At 39.6% G+C, this 15,060-nt stretch overlaps 1 protein-coding gene across 12 annotated transcripts in view; it reads left to right on the plus strand.

Annotated features, from left to right (window-relative positions):
* Window positions 1-11,719, plus strand: part of NSUN6 (NOP2/Sun RNA methyltransferase 6) — a 42,218-nt gene extending 30,499 nt beyond the window's left edge. For 10 of the 12 annotated variants that reach the window (XM_065583003.1, XM_005308112.4, XM_065583002.1 and 7 more), the window contains 4 exons: window positions 430-574; window positions 2,573-2,721; window positions 5,019-5,144; window positions 8,922-11,719. In XM_065583003.1, the coding sequence (XP_065439075.1) occupies window positions 430-574; window positions 2,573-2,721; window positions 5,019-5,144; window positions 8,922-9,134 (633 nt within the window). In that variant the 3' untranslated portion in view covers window positions 9,135-11,719. Of the gene's footprint in view, window positions 1-429; window positions 575-2,572; window positions 2,722-5,018; window positions 5,145-5,955; window positions 8,792-8,921 lie in introns of those variants that run through there. The other 2 variants (XM_042857525.2, XR_010598242.1) reach the window with 2 other exon arrangements.
* The last annotated feature ends 3,341 nt before the right edge of the window (window positions 11,720-15,060 follow it).

The following is a 15,060-nucleotide window of genomic DNA, read 5'->3' on the forward strand; positions in this document are numbered from 1 at the left end:
AATCTTGTGATGTACTTTTGAGACATTACTCTAATATTATAATATCAGTATATTACATTAGTACATCAGATAATGTAGACACTTTTGGGGAGGGAGTCCATTAAAATATTAATTAAAGCTGGTTGATAAATATGAAAACATTACTGATTTCCTTCTGCCCCATTTTTAGTCAAATATTCAATGAACATTTTCTGACCAGTTGTAGAGATGATCAGAAAAAAGGAAAAAAAATTATGAATGTATTAATTACATTTTTTCTTCCAATTTAAATAACCCCACAAAATTTAGATTAACATTTTCTTATCAGAATTTATTTTTAAAGTAGAGAAAAATGTGTGTGTTATGAATTGGAGCTTAAATGAAAGGTAACAGGTATTGCTGCTACTCATCATTTTAACCACTACCTTGGTGCACACTTCACTTTTTCAGGGTGAAGTGATAGCCATGGACAAGATAGCTAACAAAGTCAAAAAAATCAAGCAGAATGCAGCATTGTTGCAGCTGAATTGTATTAAAGCATTTTGCTGTGATGGAACTAAGGCACTTGCCATTGGGAAGAAAGAAGATGGACAAGGTAAAGTAAATGATTTTAAGAATTTTGATACTGTCTTTTAGAAAAAAATGATAATCATATTTTTGCTAGTGCTGTTAAACCTGCCACAATATTCAAAGTCCTTGAAACATTGGCATATACCCAGGGTGCTTCAACACTGTGGATATTTTACTTTCTACTCTTCTGCAATTATCAGTTTCTCAGAACCACACATGCAAAATTCTTAAGTGTCTGTCCTTATTGCAGCCTAATGTGCTTAAGGAGGCATTCATTCCTTCTCCAGATAATATCAGAGAGACTGCCTGTTAAGCCTTTCTTCATGATAGTGTTTAAGCCCACACTCTGAATTTTTGGGGTTTTGTTAATTCTGTCACATAAGTGACTTTGGCAGATCTCTTAGCTTCTGTGTGTCTCTGAATTCCCATCTGTAGAATGGGGATATTAATATTTAATTCCCAGGAGTACTGTGAAGCTTAGTTTGTTAATGTTTGTATAGCTATTTAACAGAGACAGATGGGAGTTGCTATAGAAGCATAGAGCATTACTTTTATTTTAGGTTCATTTCATTTGCTTTTCTGCGGTGCTGTATTGATGACTCTGGTTATGTTCCCAGGATGGAAATTTTTAAACGGTATATTTTGTCTTTGATTCTTTTTCATTTGCTATGCAAACTAAATTGTATCTTTTCCAAAAGGAACTGTTAATGGCCTTTCCCTGCTAGTTCAGCAAGGTCAGTAGCTAGCAAAACTAAGAGTTTGGTTGTATAATTCATGCACTTTCCACATGTGGGGCAGTCCTTGTTAATGCCCCATAGCTTACAGTCAGATTGATTTCCAAGGTCAAATGTAGCGTTTTCGTAATTTTTTTCAACAAATATATATGTATTTTATAATAGGTGGTATTTAGTGCTTATGCAGGTGAGGAAGCAGCAGCCCTGGAAAGAGCCAGGCATAGTACAGGTAAAATCTATTCAGGCTTTACTATACATCTCTGCACTTAAGTCTCACAAAATGCTCTGTATTCTAGTCCACAGTCTCTCTTGGGCAACAGCTGCTAGTCATGTCAGATAGTTGCAAAATATAGTTGTTTGGGGAATGCTGGCATATTGCTGGGTAGCTGTAGGATGAAGCCACCAACTCATTTTCACTTGTGATCTAAATTGAATTTTTGGTAGGCATGAGTAGATACAACTTTCTCCCTCGCTGTCTACTTCCAGATGTATGTGGGGAACCAGTTTCTCTTGCCTCTGAGATCCTGAACTGAGGAGTCACCCTATTCTTGGTATTGTAAGAACTTCTGGGTTGTACAGCCCAGCAGGATTCAGGAGAAGGGACAGATTCAGGATAACTACAAATTCCCTTCCTCCACACAAGCAATTCTGAATAGTTCTTACTGTAATTTTTGGAGCCACCTTATGTCACATTCCAGAACTTACCACCCAAGTTCTGTTTTCATTGGCACTTTTTTTTAATATTGTACTTTCAGTACATTAAAAATTAGGGTTGAGAAATGCTAAGCCTAAATTGATCTCAAGTTGTTTAAGTTCACAGTGTTGTAAAGATAGTCATAAAAAATGCTTTCTTCTCAGAAATGAAATCTACACAGTCATTACTAGCTGTGCTGCTCCTTACCTGTAGATTAGGTCACTTTTGCAGACACAGTTTATAGAGCACAAACCCTCAAACACTTCATGTCGGGCATTCAGTGACAGCTTGTCATTACAGATGCCCCCCGACTTATGCAATCGTTCCATTCCGGAAAGCCTTGTGTAACTCGAATTTTGTGTAAGTCAGAAACGTATATCTGTATGTTACGCAAAAATTTCCGCAACTCAAAAATCCTATTTCTGGCTTATGGAACTTTTTCCGTAAGTATGAATTTGCGTAAGTCGGGTCTTTTGTAACTTGGGGAGCATCTGTATCTACAGGTGAAGGCTCAAGAAGAGAAACAAAGGCTGTGTGTAATGTATAACTAACTGGTTGTGCTGCAGTTTTTAAAAATGTCAATTGCCTTTTGCAGAAGGCCCTCCATTCTCAGCAGAGTCATTTGATCGAATTCTTCTTGATGTTCCTTGTAGTGGGATGGGACAGAGACCAAATATGGCCTATTTCTGGACTCTAAAAGAAGTGATGTCTTATCAGCCATTGCAACGCAAGCTTTTCAGCATGGTATGTATGACTCATTAAGCAGCTAAAGAAAACTGCACATAAATAGTTTTACAGTTAAGGATTACATGGGTGCAGCTTACCTCATCTGAACGCAGTCGTCCCTCAGTTTCTCTCTGGCTCTCCGGTACTTGGATGGTATGGTGTATTGTCCAGAGGAACAAAAGTCTTCCATCCAGAGCAAATAAAAGCCTGAAATGAAGGGCTTCTATAAAATAATGCTTCCCTGTTCCTGGGCTGACTCCTTCCCTTTGATTGTAGGGTCTACACCAGTTCTTTGCTGCTCCCTGGGTCACAGGCTTTGAGTCCTGGTCACTGGCACTGCTGATGGACCTTTGCCTTCCCCCAGCTCTTAGTGCAGGACTCAGCCTGAGCTAGACATTGTTTTTGTCCAGGGTCTTCCCTGGTCATTCTTCTTGATCAGAGAATGAAAGTGCAGAGTCTTTCCTCACATCTTCTGTGTAAGCCAAGCCTAGGCCTCTAAATAACTAGGTCTCAAGACTATGCTGCTGCTTTGTTGCCCCAGGACTTGTCTTACACCTTCTTTCACCTCTCCCCAGGAGTCTTCTGCATAGTCTGTAAGACTCCTTTCAGGTCCTGTCACAGGCTTCTTGACTCACATTGCTCTGTTTGGGATCATTTGCTAGCTCCCTCTCAGCAGGGAAGCATCACCAAGCTTGGTACAGGCCCTGGAGAGCCCTCCTTGACAAGCTTCTGTTCCTTCTAGCTCCTCCCCACCAGAGAGAGACCCACACCAGGCCTTCCCTCATCCTGGGTGAGCCCCATCAGTAAGCTGGTGCACTTCTCCAGCTCCCTCCTTATCATAGAGAGACCTATAGTAGGTCTTGCATTTCCCAAATGAGAGAGAGAGAGAGAGAGCAGGAATAATCTTTCTGCCTATATATCCTGCCCTGTTTTCCAGTAGGCTTTGCTTCTAGCCATCGTTCCCAGAATACCTGACCTAAAAGGGGTGGGATTGGAGTAGGAATGTGTTTGGCCCAGACTTTCCCCTAAAAGGCCAGCTCACCCTCTGGTAGACAAGTACACCTCACTGATAAAAATTTCAAGCTCCAGTTGATATTCCCCCTACTGCAATGGATTTACCCACCCATCTCTTCTTAAGTTGAAGAGAACTGTACTATTTCCTGTATCATCAAATTGGTTTGGGGATTTCCCATTTTTGTATCCTTATCTTACACTAGTCTACACATGAGGGATGTTCATCTCTTGGATAGACCATCAGCAGAACCAACTGAATACTAAGAAGTCTTGGTGCTCTGGTTCCTACTTCCAAGACATCTCTTCTTTTAGATCTCTCCATTGCATATTGTCTTGCTCAGAACAAGATGGCAAAAGAAAAGAAGTTGTGTTCAGCTCAGTTTTTCCATATTCATAGCTGACTGAGTCAAAGAGAGGAAGGAAAATTTAAATCCTTGCCTAGAACTCTTCAGATATTTATAAAACAAGATCAGTTGTTTTCCTCTCTTTCAAATGACTTTCAAAGGAGATGGTATCAGGTACTATTAATCTTTCAGCCTTAAAACATATGTAAATATGTAAAGATTCTTCAGTGTGTCTTTGAACTTGTGTAATTAAAGTAAAGTAATAGGACTCTATGTCCACATTTGGCTTCAGCTGATGAAAACAAATCTAACCTACATCTGGATGAGTTACACAGAGCTTTCTAGACAGCTGTTTTATAGATCTTGAGGGGAGAGGTCACTTCCCTCAGCCCAGAAAGATGTGCAAGCTCTAATGCTAATAGGGCAGGAAAAGCTTTCTAATTGGTAGGCTTCTGTAATACAAACTCTGATCCTTCTTCCAGAAGTGAACTTGGAAATGTTAGAACTTATATGTAAAAAGCAGCAGAGGGTCCTGTGGCACCTTTGAGACTAACAGAAGTATTGGGAGCATAAGCTTTCGTGGGTAAGAACCTCACTTCTTCAGATGCCCACGAAAGCTTATGCTCCCAATACTTCTGTTAGTCTCAAAGGTGCCACAGGACCCTCTGTTGCTTTTTACAGATTCAGACTACACGGCTACCCCTCTGATACAGAACTTATATGGCATCTCTTGAAAGGGACAAAATGTCTATACAATTAGCAGTATGCCTGAGTCTTAGACAGAAAGATTCTGGCCTAAATATGTGTTACATTTACCTACTGTACCATAATGGTTCCAGATACATATGCAAATCATAATTAACCCTTAAGAAAACTTAATATACTACTATAGTGTTCAAAATAATTCTGCATTTAAGATGTTTATACCATACAAGCTGAACCACTATCTCTTTTTAGGCAGTGAAATTGCTGAAGCCAGGGGGCACTTTGGTGTATAGTACATGTACAATTACACTGTCTGAAAATGAGGAGCAGGTCGCCTGGGCCCTGGAAAATTTTCCCTGCCTCCAGCTTCAGTCACAGGTAGGAATAGTTTCAGTTTACTACATGCAACTCAGTATGCAAGTATCAGCACTGGAATTTTAAGCAATATGGTGAAGAATTCTGCTGTAGGATGCTACTCTGGAAACAGTGAAGAAATGGTGTATGTGATTTCATAAAACACATTTCGCTCATTGCAGGCACTTTTAGTTGCTGCAGATCTGAACAGCACGTGGATTTTTTTTTTTTTTTTTTTACATCTGTTTGATCTGTGTCATTACAATAATGGCTGTGCCATGACACTTCAAGTACTCCTTTCTGTTGTGTGGTAAGATATTTCTCAGAAGAATACAATAAAATAAATGTAAATCCACTAAGTAGCAAATACTGAAACTCCTGGTATGTAACATCCATAGATAGAAATGGACTTGCAAGTAAAAGTATTTGAGGAACAGGAAAGTCTTGTCACCAGTAAGCGACAACACAGGGTTGACCAAGGAAAATGGTCTTTCATGAGGTCTTCTGTTAGCATTCTAGATGCTGTATGCTGCTGCAGCAATGTGCTTTGTAACAACGAGCCAATTTCACCTTAGGTAACATGAGAGGTTGAGGGCTATAGGACACATGGTGATTTTCATAGTGAATCAGCACATATCTAATTGCAATTCACTGAAGGGAGATTAAATGGCTTTACATTCATACCCCGACCAGTGTATTGCAGTGGTTTCATGTATCTGTACACCAGTCAGTCATTAAAACAGAGTGGGATCATAGATAGTTCAAGACAGGCTAGCATTTTCCTTGTAGCTCTTGTTCTTAATGCATATTTATACTTGTTGTTCTTTTATTTCAGTACCTCACAGGAAGGGCAAAATAAATTCAATTAATGCTATTGAAATAGCTATAAGAATCATGTTAAGGATGGAAGAAAACGTAAAAAACTGCTGGTGGGGTGGGGTGGGGTAGGAGGGAAGAATTCAAAGATGGTTGTTAATACTGTGTATGCAAGTCACCCTTCCACAGCAGTGGTTTTCAACCTAATTACCGTTGTGGGACGCATATATGGCCCACAATGTGTTATGTGGGCTTCATCCAATACTACCTGTATGGCCCTGAGGATGTCACAGGGGCCGCAGGTGAAAACCACGATTAGTCAAAGTCAAACGCTTCCTCAGCTCTCGTCCACTCATGCCCCTTCTCTACCTACGCTATATTGATGACATCTTCATCATCTGGACCCATGGGAAGGAGGCCCTGGAAGAATTCCACCATGCTTTCAACAGCTTCCACCCCACCATCAACCTCAGTCTGGACCAATCTACACGGGAGGTCCACTTCCTGGACACCACCGTACAAATAAGCGATGGCCACATTAACACCACCCTATACCGAAAACCCACCGACCGCTATGCCTACCTTCATGCCTGCAGCTTCCACCCCGGTCACACCACACGATCCATCGTCTACAGCCAAGCACTGAGGTACAATCGCATCTGCTCCAACCCCTCAGACAGAGACCAACACCTACAAGATCTTCACCAAGCATTCTCAAAACTACGATACCCACACAAGGAAATAAAGAAACAAATCAACAGAGCCAGACGTGTACCCAGAAGCCTCCTGCTACAAGACAGGCCCAGAAGAGAAACCAACAGAACTCCACTGGCCATCACCTACAGTCCTCAGCTTAAACCTCTCCAACGCATCATCAGTGATCTACAACCCATCCTGGACAATGATCCCTCACTTTCACAGACCTTGGGAGGCAGGCCAGTCCTCGCCCACAGACAACCTGCCAACCTTAAGCATATTCTCACCAGCAACCACGCATCGCACCATAACAACTCTAACTCAGGAACCAACCCATGCAACAAACCTCAATGCCAACTCTGCCCACATATCTACACCAGCGACACCATCACTGGACCTAACCAGATCAGCTACAACATCACCGGCTCATTCACCTGCACGTCCACCAATGTTATATATGCCATCATATGCCAGCAATGCCCCTCTGCTATGTACATTGGCCAAACTGGACAGTCACTACGCAAGAGGATAAATGGACACAAGTCAGATATCAGGAATGGCAATAGACAAAAACCTGTAGGAGAACACTTCAACCTCCCTGGCCACACAATAGCAGATGTTAAGGTAGCCATCTTACAGCAAAAAAACTTCAGGACCAGACTCCAAAGAGAAACTGCTGAGCTTCAGTTCATCTGCAAATTTGACACCATCAGATCAGGATTAAACAAAGACTGTGAATGGCTATCCAACTACAGAAACAGTTTCTCCTCCCTTGGTGTTCACACCTCAACTGCTAGCAGAGCACCTCACCCTCCCTGATTGAACTAACCTCGTTATCTCCACACTGATATATACCTGCCTCTGGAGATTTCCATTACTTGCATCTGAAGAAGTGAGGTTCTGACCCACGAAAGCTTATGCTCCCAGTACTTCTGTTAGTCTCAAAGGTGCCACAGGACCCTCTGTTGCCTTTTTCAAAGGCATTGTCATTTTGCCAGAGGTGTATGACATCTATCCACAGAATCATAGACATGTCAGCTGAAATAGTTCTGTTACAATATCTAGTTCATTTCAGAGCCAATATCTGCAGATAGTAGGGGTATGAAAATACGTGTGATCTTTGAATGCAGCTATTCTAAGATCCCTCTCTCGCTGTTTATACTAGTACTTTGAGAGATTTGATCATCAGGCCAGCTATAGTTCTGTTCTCCTAGGCTTCCACTTAGGCAGGATGTTAAGGGGATTAATTGTTAATTTTACTGTATTATATGGTTGAGGAAAAGTCAATTTGACTTTTGGTTTAGCATGTAAATATTGTAATTGTGCACTTAGTTAATGTGCCTAGATCGAGTAATTGGTGCATCTTTTAATTGAAATTTTTTTTAAAAAGCAAGTTTGGGATAGGGGTATGACAAGAAGAGTGGCTGCTTGTGTTTAGCAGTAGAAGAAAATAAAAGATGTACTATCCAACATTTAACAGTGCTGGGGCTTGTGCTGAAGATTATCATATGCCCATATTTCCTCTATTGCCTGTTGATATGAATACAGTCATCTTTGCCATCCACTTCCTGGGGAAAAAAAATCCTGATAAATTATAAAGCAAAATTCTCATTGAAGTAAATGGCAAATTTCCATTGACTTCAGTATTGTTGGGATTTCACTCATGAAGCTGAACAACTTTGACTCACTATCGTTTCCCATGGAGCTATATATGTAGCAGGCACATACTGAGTGTAAATACTTGATATTTCAGCTGAATGACAAACGGTTTTATCTAATTCTGCTACCAACTGATCTAGAGTTAGGATTACATTTCTGCCGCTTTAAGACTAAATGTGCTACCTTCTTGTACCTGTTGTATAGTGTATAGATTTTTTTGGTCACCACCTGTATTATGTGTATGAAGTACTGGTCTTTTGGGTCTAATTTTTCAGATTAGGGAGTGACATTAAACGGTGCATTCCCACAATATTTCCATAGACATTTTATGATTTCTTGTAAATAGATCTCCAGTAGCATGAGCTAAAATGCTCTTTCCTTTTCCTTATGAAACGGATACAACAAAACAAACTCCAGCAGCTAGAATCAGCTTGGTTTTGGCTCATATAGAAATTGTATAATAAATATACCAAAGATGTTCAATTAAAATTATTCTACCAGTATGTTACACTACATCCTTCTATACATAATTTCTTGAGTTCATATTTTAATGTGTATTTTTAATTAATCAAAACAACAGTAATTGCAGATTAATGTAAATAAACTGCTTTACTTTCTCACTTAAAAAAGGAACCACGTATTGGAGGGGAAGGCATGATGGGAGCTGGATTATCACTTGATCAGCTGAAGCTGTTGCAGAGGTTTGATCCATCCAGTGTGACGTCACGTGGAATGGATATTAACTCTTTGCAGGATTCCAGGGAAGAAGACCTGATCTTGCTGGCAAATAAAGACTGTATAGGATTTTTTATTGCAAAATTTATTAAATTGAACAGCAAATAGACATTTAGCAACACAACCTGAAAAAGCACCTTTTGAGCTAACAGTTGGACCATTCTTAACTGTTTCTTCTCATGCATTGTTGTCAAGCCAACAGGCTGATGACATGGTTGCTATAGAAGCAGTAAAATCTCCCAGCTGTTCTACTGGGACAGAGCCACAGATTTGGAACAAGAAAGTCACAGTTGCAGGAGGTGGTGATTCATTTTTATGTCTCCATTAGCTTTTGTATTTATAGTAGGTCAGTGGCGGAAGGAAAGGTAAATTCAGATTACTGTTTGTTGACTTAGTGTACAGTATTGCACATTTAGATTACTGCTTGTTTTCTGTTTTAACTTGTTGGTTTAATGTGTACAGTATTGCATAGGAACAGATTTTGCTGTGGGAATTTAAATTTTATAAAATGCAAAAAAATCCAGATTAAATACATAAAAAATATAAAGTCAAATTTTGTAAAGAATGATAGTTTCTATAGGGAATTTAGAAATTACTGCATCATTAAATAAATAGTGATGTGAAATAGTCGCATTTCACAAAGAGCTGTTTTAGAAATTAATAATTATAACATCTCATCTCCTTTATTTTACTATAAGCGAGATTCTCTATTCATATTGTAGACACACAATATAATAGGCTTTGTAGCATGTATTTTACAGCAGCATATGTATACTGCCCCTCTCCCTTCAGGGACTGAAAGATACAGTGCTTCAAGGTCAAACTTGCCATTTGTAAGCCTGGATCAGTTCAGAAACAGCACTGCTGGACTGATTGACTAGGGGCAGTTTTAAAGTCCAATATCACTTGCACCATGAGGGCTACAGTCTAATAATCTATGCCGTTGGGATGGTGAAAATCTCAGCTTTTTCATGGCACAGAGTATCACATTCCTGTCTCTATCTGGCAGAATCATAGAAATATAGAGCTGGAAAGGACCTCACGGTCATCAAGGTCCCTGCGCTGAGGCAGAACCAATTAAACCTTGACCATCCCTGATAGGTGTTTGTCCACTCTGTTCTTAAAAACCTCCAATGACAGGACTCCATAACATTCCTTGAAAGCCTGTTCCAGTATTTAACTAGCTTTATAGCTATTAGGGAAAATGTTCCATCTACCTAGTCCCACTCCGTCACCATGTTCATGGAAAGTACAAGAACAATTGAACACCATCCTCTTTATAACAACCCTTCACATATTTTAAGACTGTTACCAGGTTCCCCCCTCAGTCTTCAAGACTAAACAGGCTCTGGGTTTTTTTAAATCTTTTCTCGCAGGTCGGAGTCTCTAAATCAGTGGTCCTCAAACTTTTCAGGGTCATGACCTTACCCCTGTCCTGCCCCCCTGGCACCGGGAGCATGGCTGCAACTCACCTGGGGTGCACAGGGGTCAAGGCTGGGGCTGGCGGCCAGGTGCGAAGCCGTTGCTGAGGCTGGGGCAGGACTGGGTAGCACTGTCTCTTTGCCTGTTGAGGTTGACCTGGGCCCTGCCAGGCTCTCCCTGCCCCGAATGTGTGCCCCACCGTTTGGGGACCAGTGCACTAAACCTTTTATTATTGTGGTTGCTCTTGTTTGGACTTTCTCTAATTTATCCATGTCTTTCCTCAAGTTTGGCACCCACAATTGGACACAGGACTCCAGCTGAAGGCTGATTACTATGGAGTAGCGCAGGACTGTTATCTTCCTTGTCTTCCATATACGTTAATGTTAATACACGCCAGAATATTATCCTTTTTCACAATGCACCACATTGTTGGCTCATATTCAGTTTCTAATCCACTATAACCCCCAACTCCTTTTCAGCAGGACTACCACCAACCCAATTAGTCCTTTTTTTTTCTCTCTCTTCCTTAAGTGAAGTACTTTGATTTCTGACCAATTCTACAAGCTAATTTTGAATTCTAATCCTTTTCCCCAAAGTGCCTGCAATGTCTTCCTATCTTGGTGTTATCTGCAACTTTTGTAAGCATATGCTCCACTCCAAGTCATCAATGACATCATGGTAACTTGCTGCTTCCTCTCTCCTTTGAAACATTAATGTGGTGGTTAATATATCACAAACTGCTAGAGACAGCACTCAGTGCTTAGTGCCATCTGAAAAAACGTCACAATCCACCTTGCAAGTGGCTTAAACGCTAGCTCATCAGGAGACATCGGGTCCGAATTGAGAAGGGAATTAAAAAAGATGGCAATGAGAACGGTTAACTTTAATAAACCTGCAAAAATGTATACTAATCCTGAATGCTGCCGGCTATTGGTGTATGTAGACAGTGTTAGGGCTTGCTGGGTCATGTAGTCTTCCTCATTTCCAATACAAGGAATAATGTTGGAACTTGCAGGGTGAAGGAATGAAAAAGGTGGGTGCAGTTCAAACAACCTATGTTCAGGGATTGATGGGGGAGTTTTTTCCTTGTTTTTGACTGACAACTTTTGTTTAAAACTATTACTTACATAAAGTTTGAGTATTGAAGTAAAATTATATTTGATTTGAGTGAACAGCATGAATGGTATTTCCTTCTGTAAAAGTAAAATAGTTTGAGATGCTACTGCTTGATTTGCAATTAAAACAACCTAGTACAAGCTATATAATTTTGTTACTCAAATGTCACTGTGGTTTGTTCTTAAATTTAGCTTCTGCTTTTAGCTAAGGTTGTTTATAGTATATGTTTATCATCTCATACGTCATCTGTAAGCGATAGCCATTCCTCACAGGGGGAAGGAATCAGTTTGAAAGCTCTTTATTTAAATGGCTACCCCTAGGATTAACCATAACTAGCCAAACCAATGCTTTGATTAGCCCTAAGTACACTATATGCAAAGTCCTCTGTGAAGTCCTGTTACTTAAAATGTGTTAGCTAGCAAACACATTTTAAAAATACAACCTGTTTTCCTACCCTAGACATGGCCACACTGACTACTTAGTAATAGCATTTATTAGCTCGCAGTTGCACTCTATGTTAATGCTAGTAAAAGACACCATAATCTTTTGAGGGGAATGCCAGAATTAAATCCTGTAAAGGTCAATTATGACCCTATGGGCTGTATTCTAACACACCTGTACATTGAGAAGAGTAGGGAACTTCTTAGTGCAAATTGAAAGCAGCAACTAATAGCAGGAGTTGTGCAAGAGCAAATTTGAAAAAGTCAACAGTGTTGAATTGTGTCAGGCCTGTTGTGATCTTTCCTACATGGATTTTTTTTAAAAAATCACAAACCTCTGTTCTAAAGCAGAGATCGGACTGTGCCGAAGCTGAGCTCAACTGACCTATATCTGAGGAGTTCTCGGGAAGAAACAAACCTTTTTTTGTAACTAAATTATAAACAACCCCAGCTTCAGTTGTTTCCACTGCCACCCCACCATGTAATGCCAAGGGCCAAATTTCTTTACCGCTCATATCCATCTACAAGTTGTTTCTGACCCAAAGGGATTAGTGAAAATTGTAGACCATTTTCCCTTCTGCTTTGAACTACAGAAGTGTAGTGTAAACATCGAGCTTCTGATCCCCCAGCAGTTATCCACCTGGCCTGCCTCTCCCAGCTGCTCTGACACAGCATTATTCCTATATAGTGACTCTTTGTATTATAAGAGAAAAATAATCTACCAAAAGGGATTTGATTACCCTGACTTTTCTACTGTGTGGGGATGTGGGATGGATGAGTGTGATCAGTTGACTCAACCTGTACTTTTTTTTCTTAAGTTTGCTATACTGAAACTGTATTAAAAGCAACTTTGAATTTTTTGTAAGCATTATCAAGCGCTTTAAAACATCCTGATTAATCAAACAAATAACAAAATAGTGTTGTTTAGTAATTAATTTTTTAAAAAAATTAACTTCATTTAATTTTTTGGGGCTGACAAAAAAAAAAGTAAAACGGTTGCATGATGCTGGTTGAGTAATTTTGTCATGAAAAATGAGTGCTGAGCTTTGAAGTTATACTATTGTAACTGTTTCTGCTTTGTTGCAAAAGACATTAAGGGGACATTTAGGCTCAAAATTATATTGGATACTTGTTTTTCCTTTCCAGTATTACTAGACAGAGAATGAGAGAATATAAATTTATAAAACGTTCTCCCTTTTAATCAGTCACTCGCTGTATGGTGACAGGTTGGCCTTGTTATAGTAGGTTTCACTTTCTAGTGCTTATGCACTACCTAGTGCAGAATGTTAAAATCCCAAATGAAGATGTTAAACATTGAATGAATAAGGATTCTTGCTACACAACCTAGATCATGTGTCTAAACTACCTGACCATGTCCCTTTAAAAACAACAAAGTCTCAAAAGCAGTTTTACCTGTTTGTAGAAATGCTTAGAGATAAGTGTGGGGGGGGAGGGGGGGAACCTTACAACAGTACCAACTCTAGATATTTATCTTCGTCAATGTAAAGGTAAGTACCTAAAATATCATAAAGGCTGGTGTAATTTGTTAAATTTTAGTACTTAATCTGATTTATAAAGACAATTTGTCACAATGATTAGCATCTTTTCTCATTAATAACATTCAGTACTCTGCTTATTTCAGCACATTATTTCTGTTCTTTATTTCTAAGTACTTTGTTTTGTTGTTAACATTAAACATTCTATGTCAGTGGTAGGCAACCTGTAGCCTGTCAAGGTAATCTGCTGGTGGGCCACAAGACTATTTGTTTACATTGACCGTCCGCAGGCATGGTCGCCCGCAGCTCCCAGTGGCCATGGTTTACCCTGATGGGCCACAGGTTACCCACCACTGTTCTAGGTTATTTATTGAGACTTCTAGAACAACCGTTAAAGAATGACAATTTTTCTAACCTTCATTACATAATTTAGCACCAAATTTGGTTTCGGATTATTATAATTTGTTGAAAGATTATACACACACATGCACACATATATATAAATATATCCAGGGGTGATCAGATTAACAAAATATGTATTATTTAAAGGAACAAAATTTTGATCAGATATTACACCTTGTGTAACCCATTGGCTTTTTAAAGATTTGTTTGCTGCCTAGGAACACACGATTAGAATGCTGTGTTATAGAAAGAAATGGTGACCTTATGTGCCTATGCAATCCAGTTCTTATATAAAAATTGGAAGGTAATTTAGAAGAGACATTCTGGGAATTTGACTGCGAGAATCAAAGCAATATTAGTAGGTATTAAGAGTATTCACAAGAAAATGGCATATGCATATTACATCCACCTAATTGTGAGGGAATGAAACATTTTGTGAAAGATGTGAGATTTACAGGCACAATGTATAATAGAAGAATGTTAGTTCACATTGTAAAAAGCAACTTCTGCATTCCTTGCCTACCTTGGTAGAGCTGCTTATGATGTGCTTTTCTCCTGAGGGGAAGGAACGGAGCAGAGTAAAGTGAAGATTGTAAAAGATTCAGAGGAATATGGCAATGGGTATCTGGGAAATAATCCAGACAATCTGAATTACTGGGGGCTCAGACCACAATCAGGAATGGTAAAAAGATATTTGAGAACTTACAGAAAAGGGAAAACTAAAGAATGTTGCTTCATGAAAGATGCAAAGACACTATGACAAATGATTAATATTAAGCAATAAAAAAGATACGTTAACAAAAAATGCATTACAGTGAAATCAGATTATCTACTGAATTTGGCTAATGAGCAGGAGTGGCATGTTCTGAAAGCCAGTTTCAGTGATTAACAAACCAACACAGCTTAGAAATGATTAGCAGCAAAATCCATACTGTTCCACAGCTGTTCAACAGGGTGACATTCACTTCTGATGAGTATGGCTGGGGAAGACTCTGACACCACATGGTTTGTAAACCAGTAGCCACATTGGAGGGGGAGAGAAGAGGTTACAACTGCTGTGCACTTTGACCCTGGGTTGGGGGGAGGGGAAGAGGATTTCACTTCCTCATGCTCCACCTACAAAAAAAGCCAAACACTCTGGTTGTGTGGGGAAAAATG

Source organism: Chrysemys picta, chromosome 2, assembly GCF_011386835.1.
Source record: "Chrysemys picta bellii isolate R12L10 chromosome 2, ASM1138683v2, whole genome shotgun sequence".
Lineage (NCBI taxonomy): Eukaryota > Metazoa > Chordata > Testudines > Emydidae > Chrysemys > Chrysemys picta.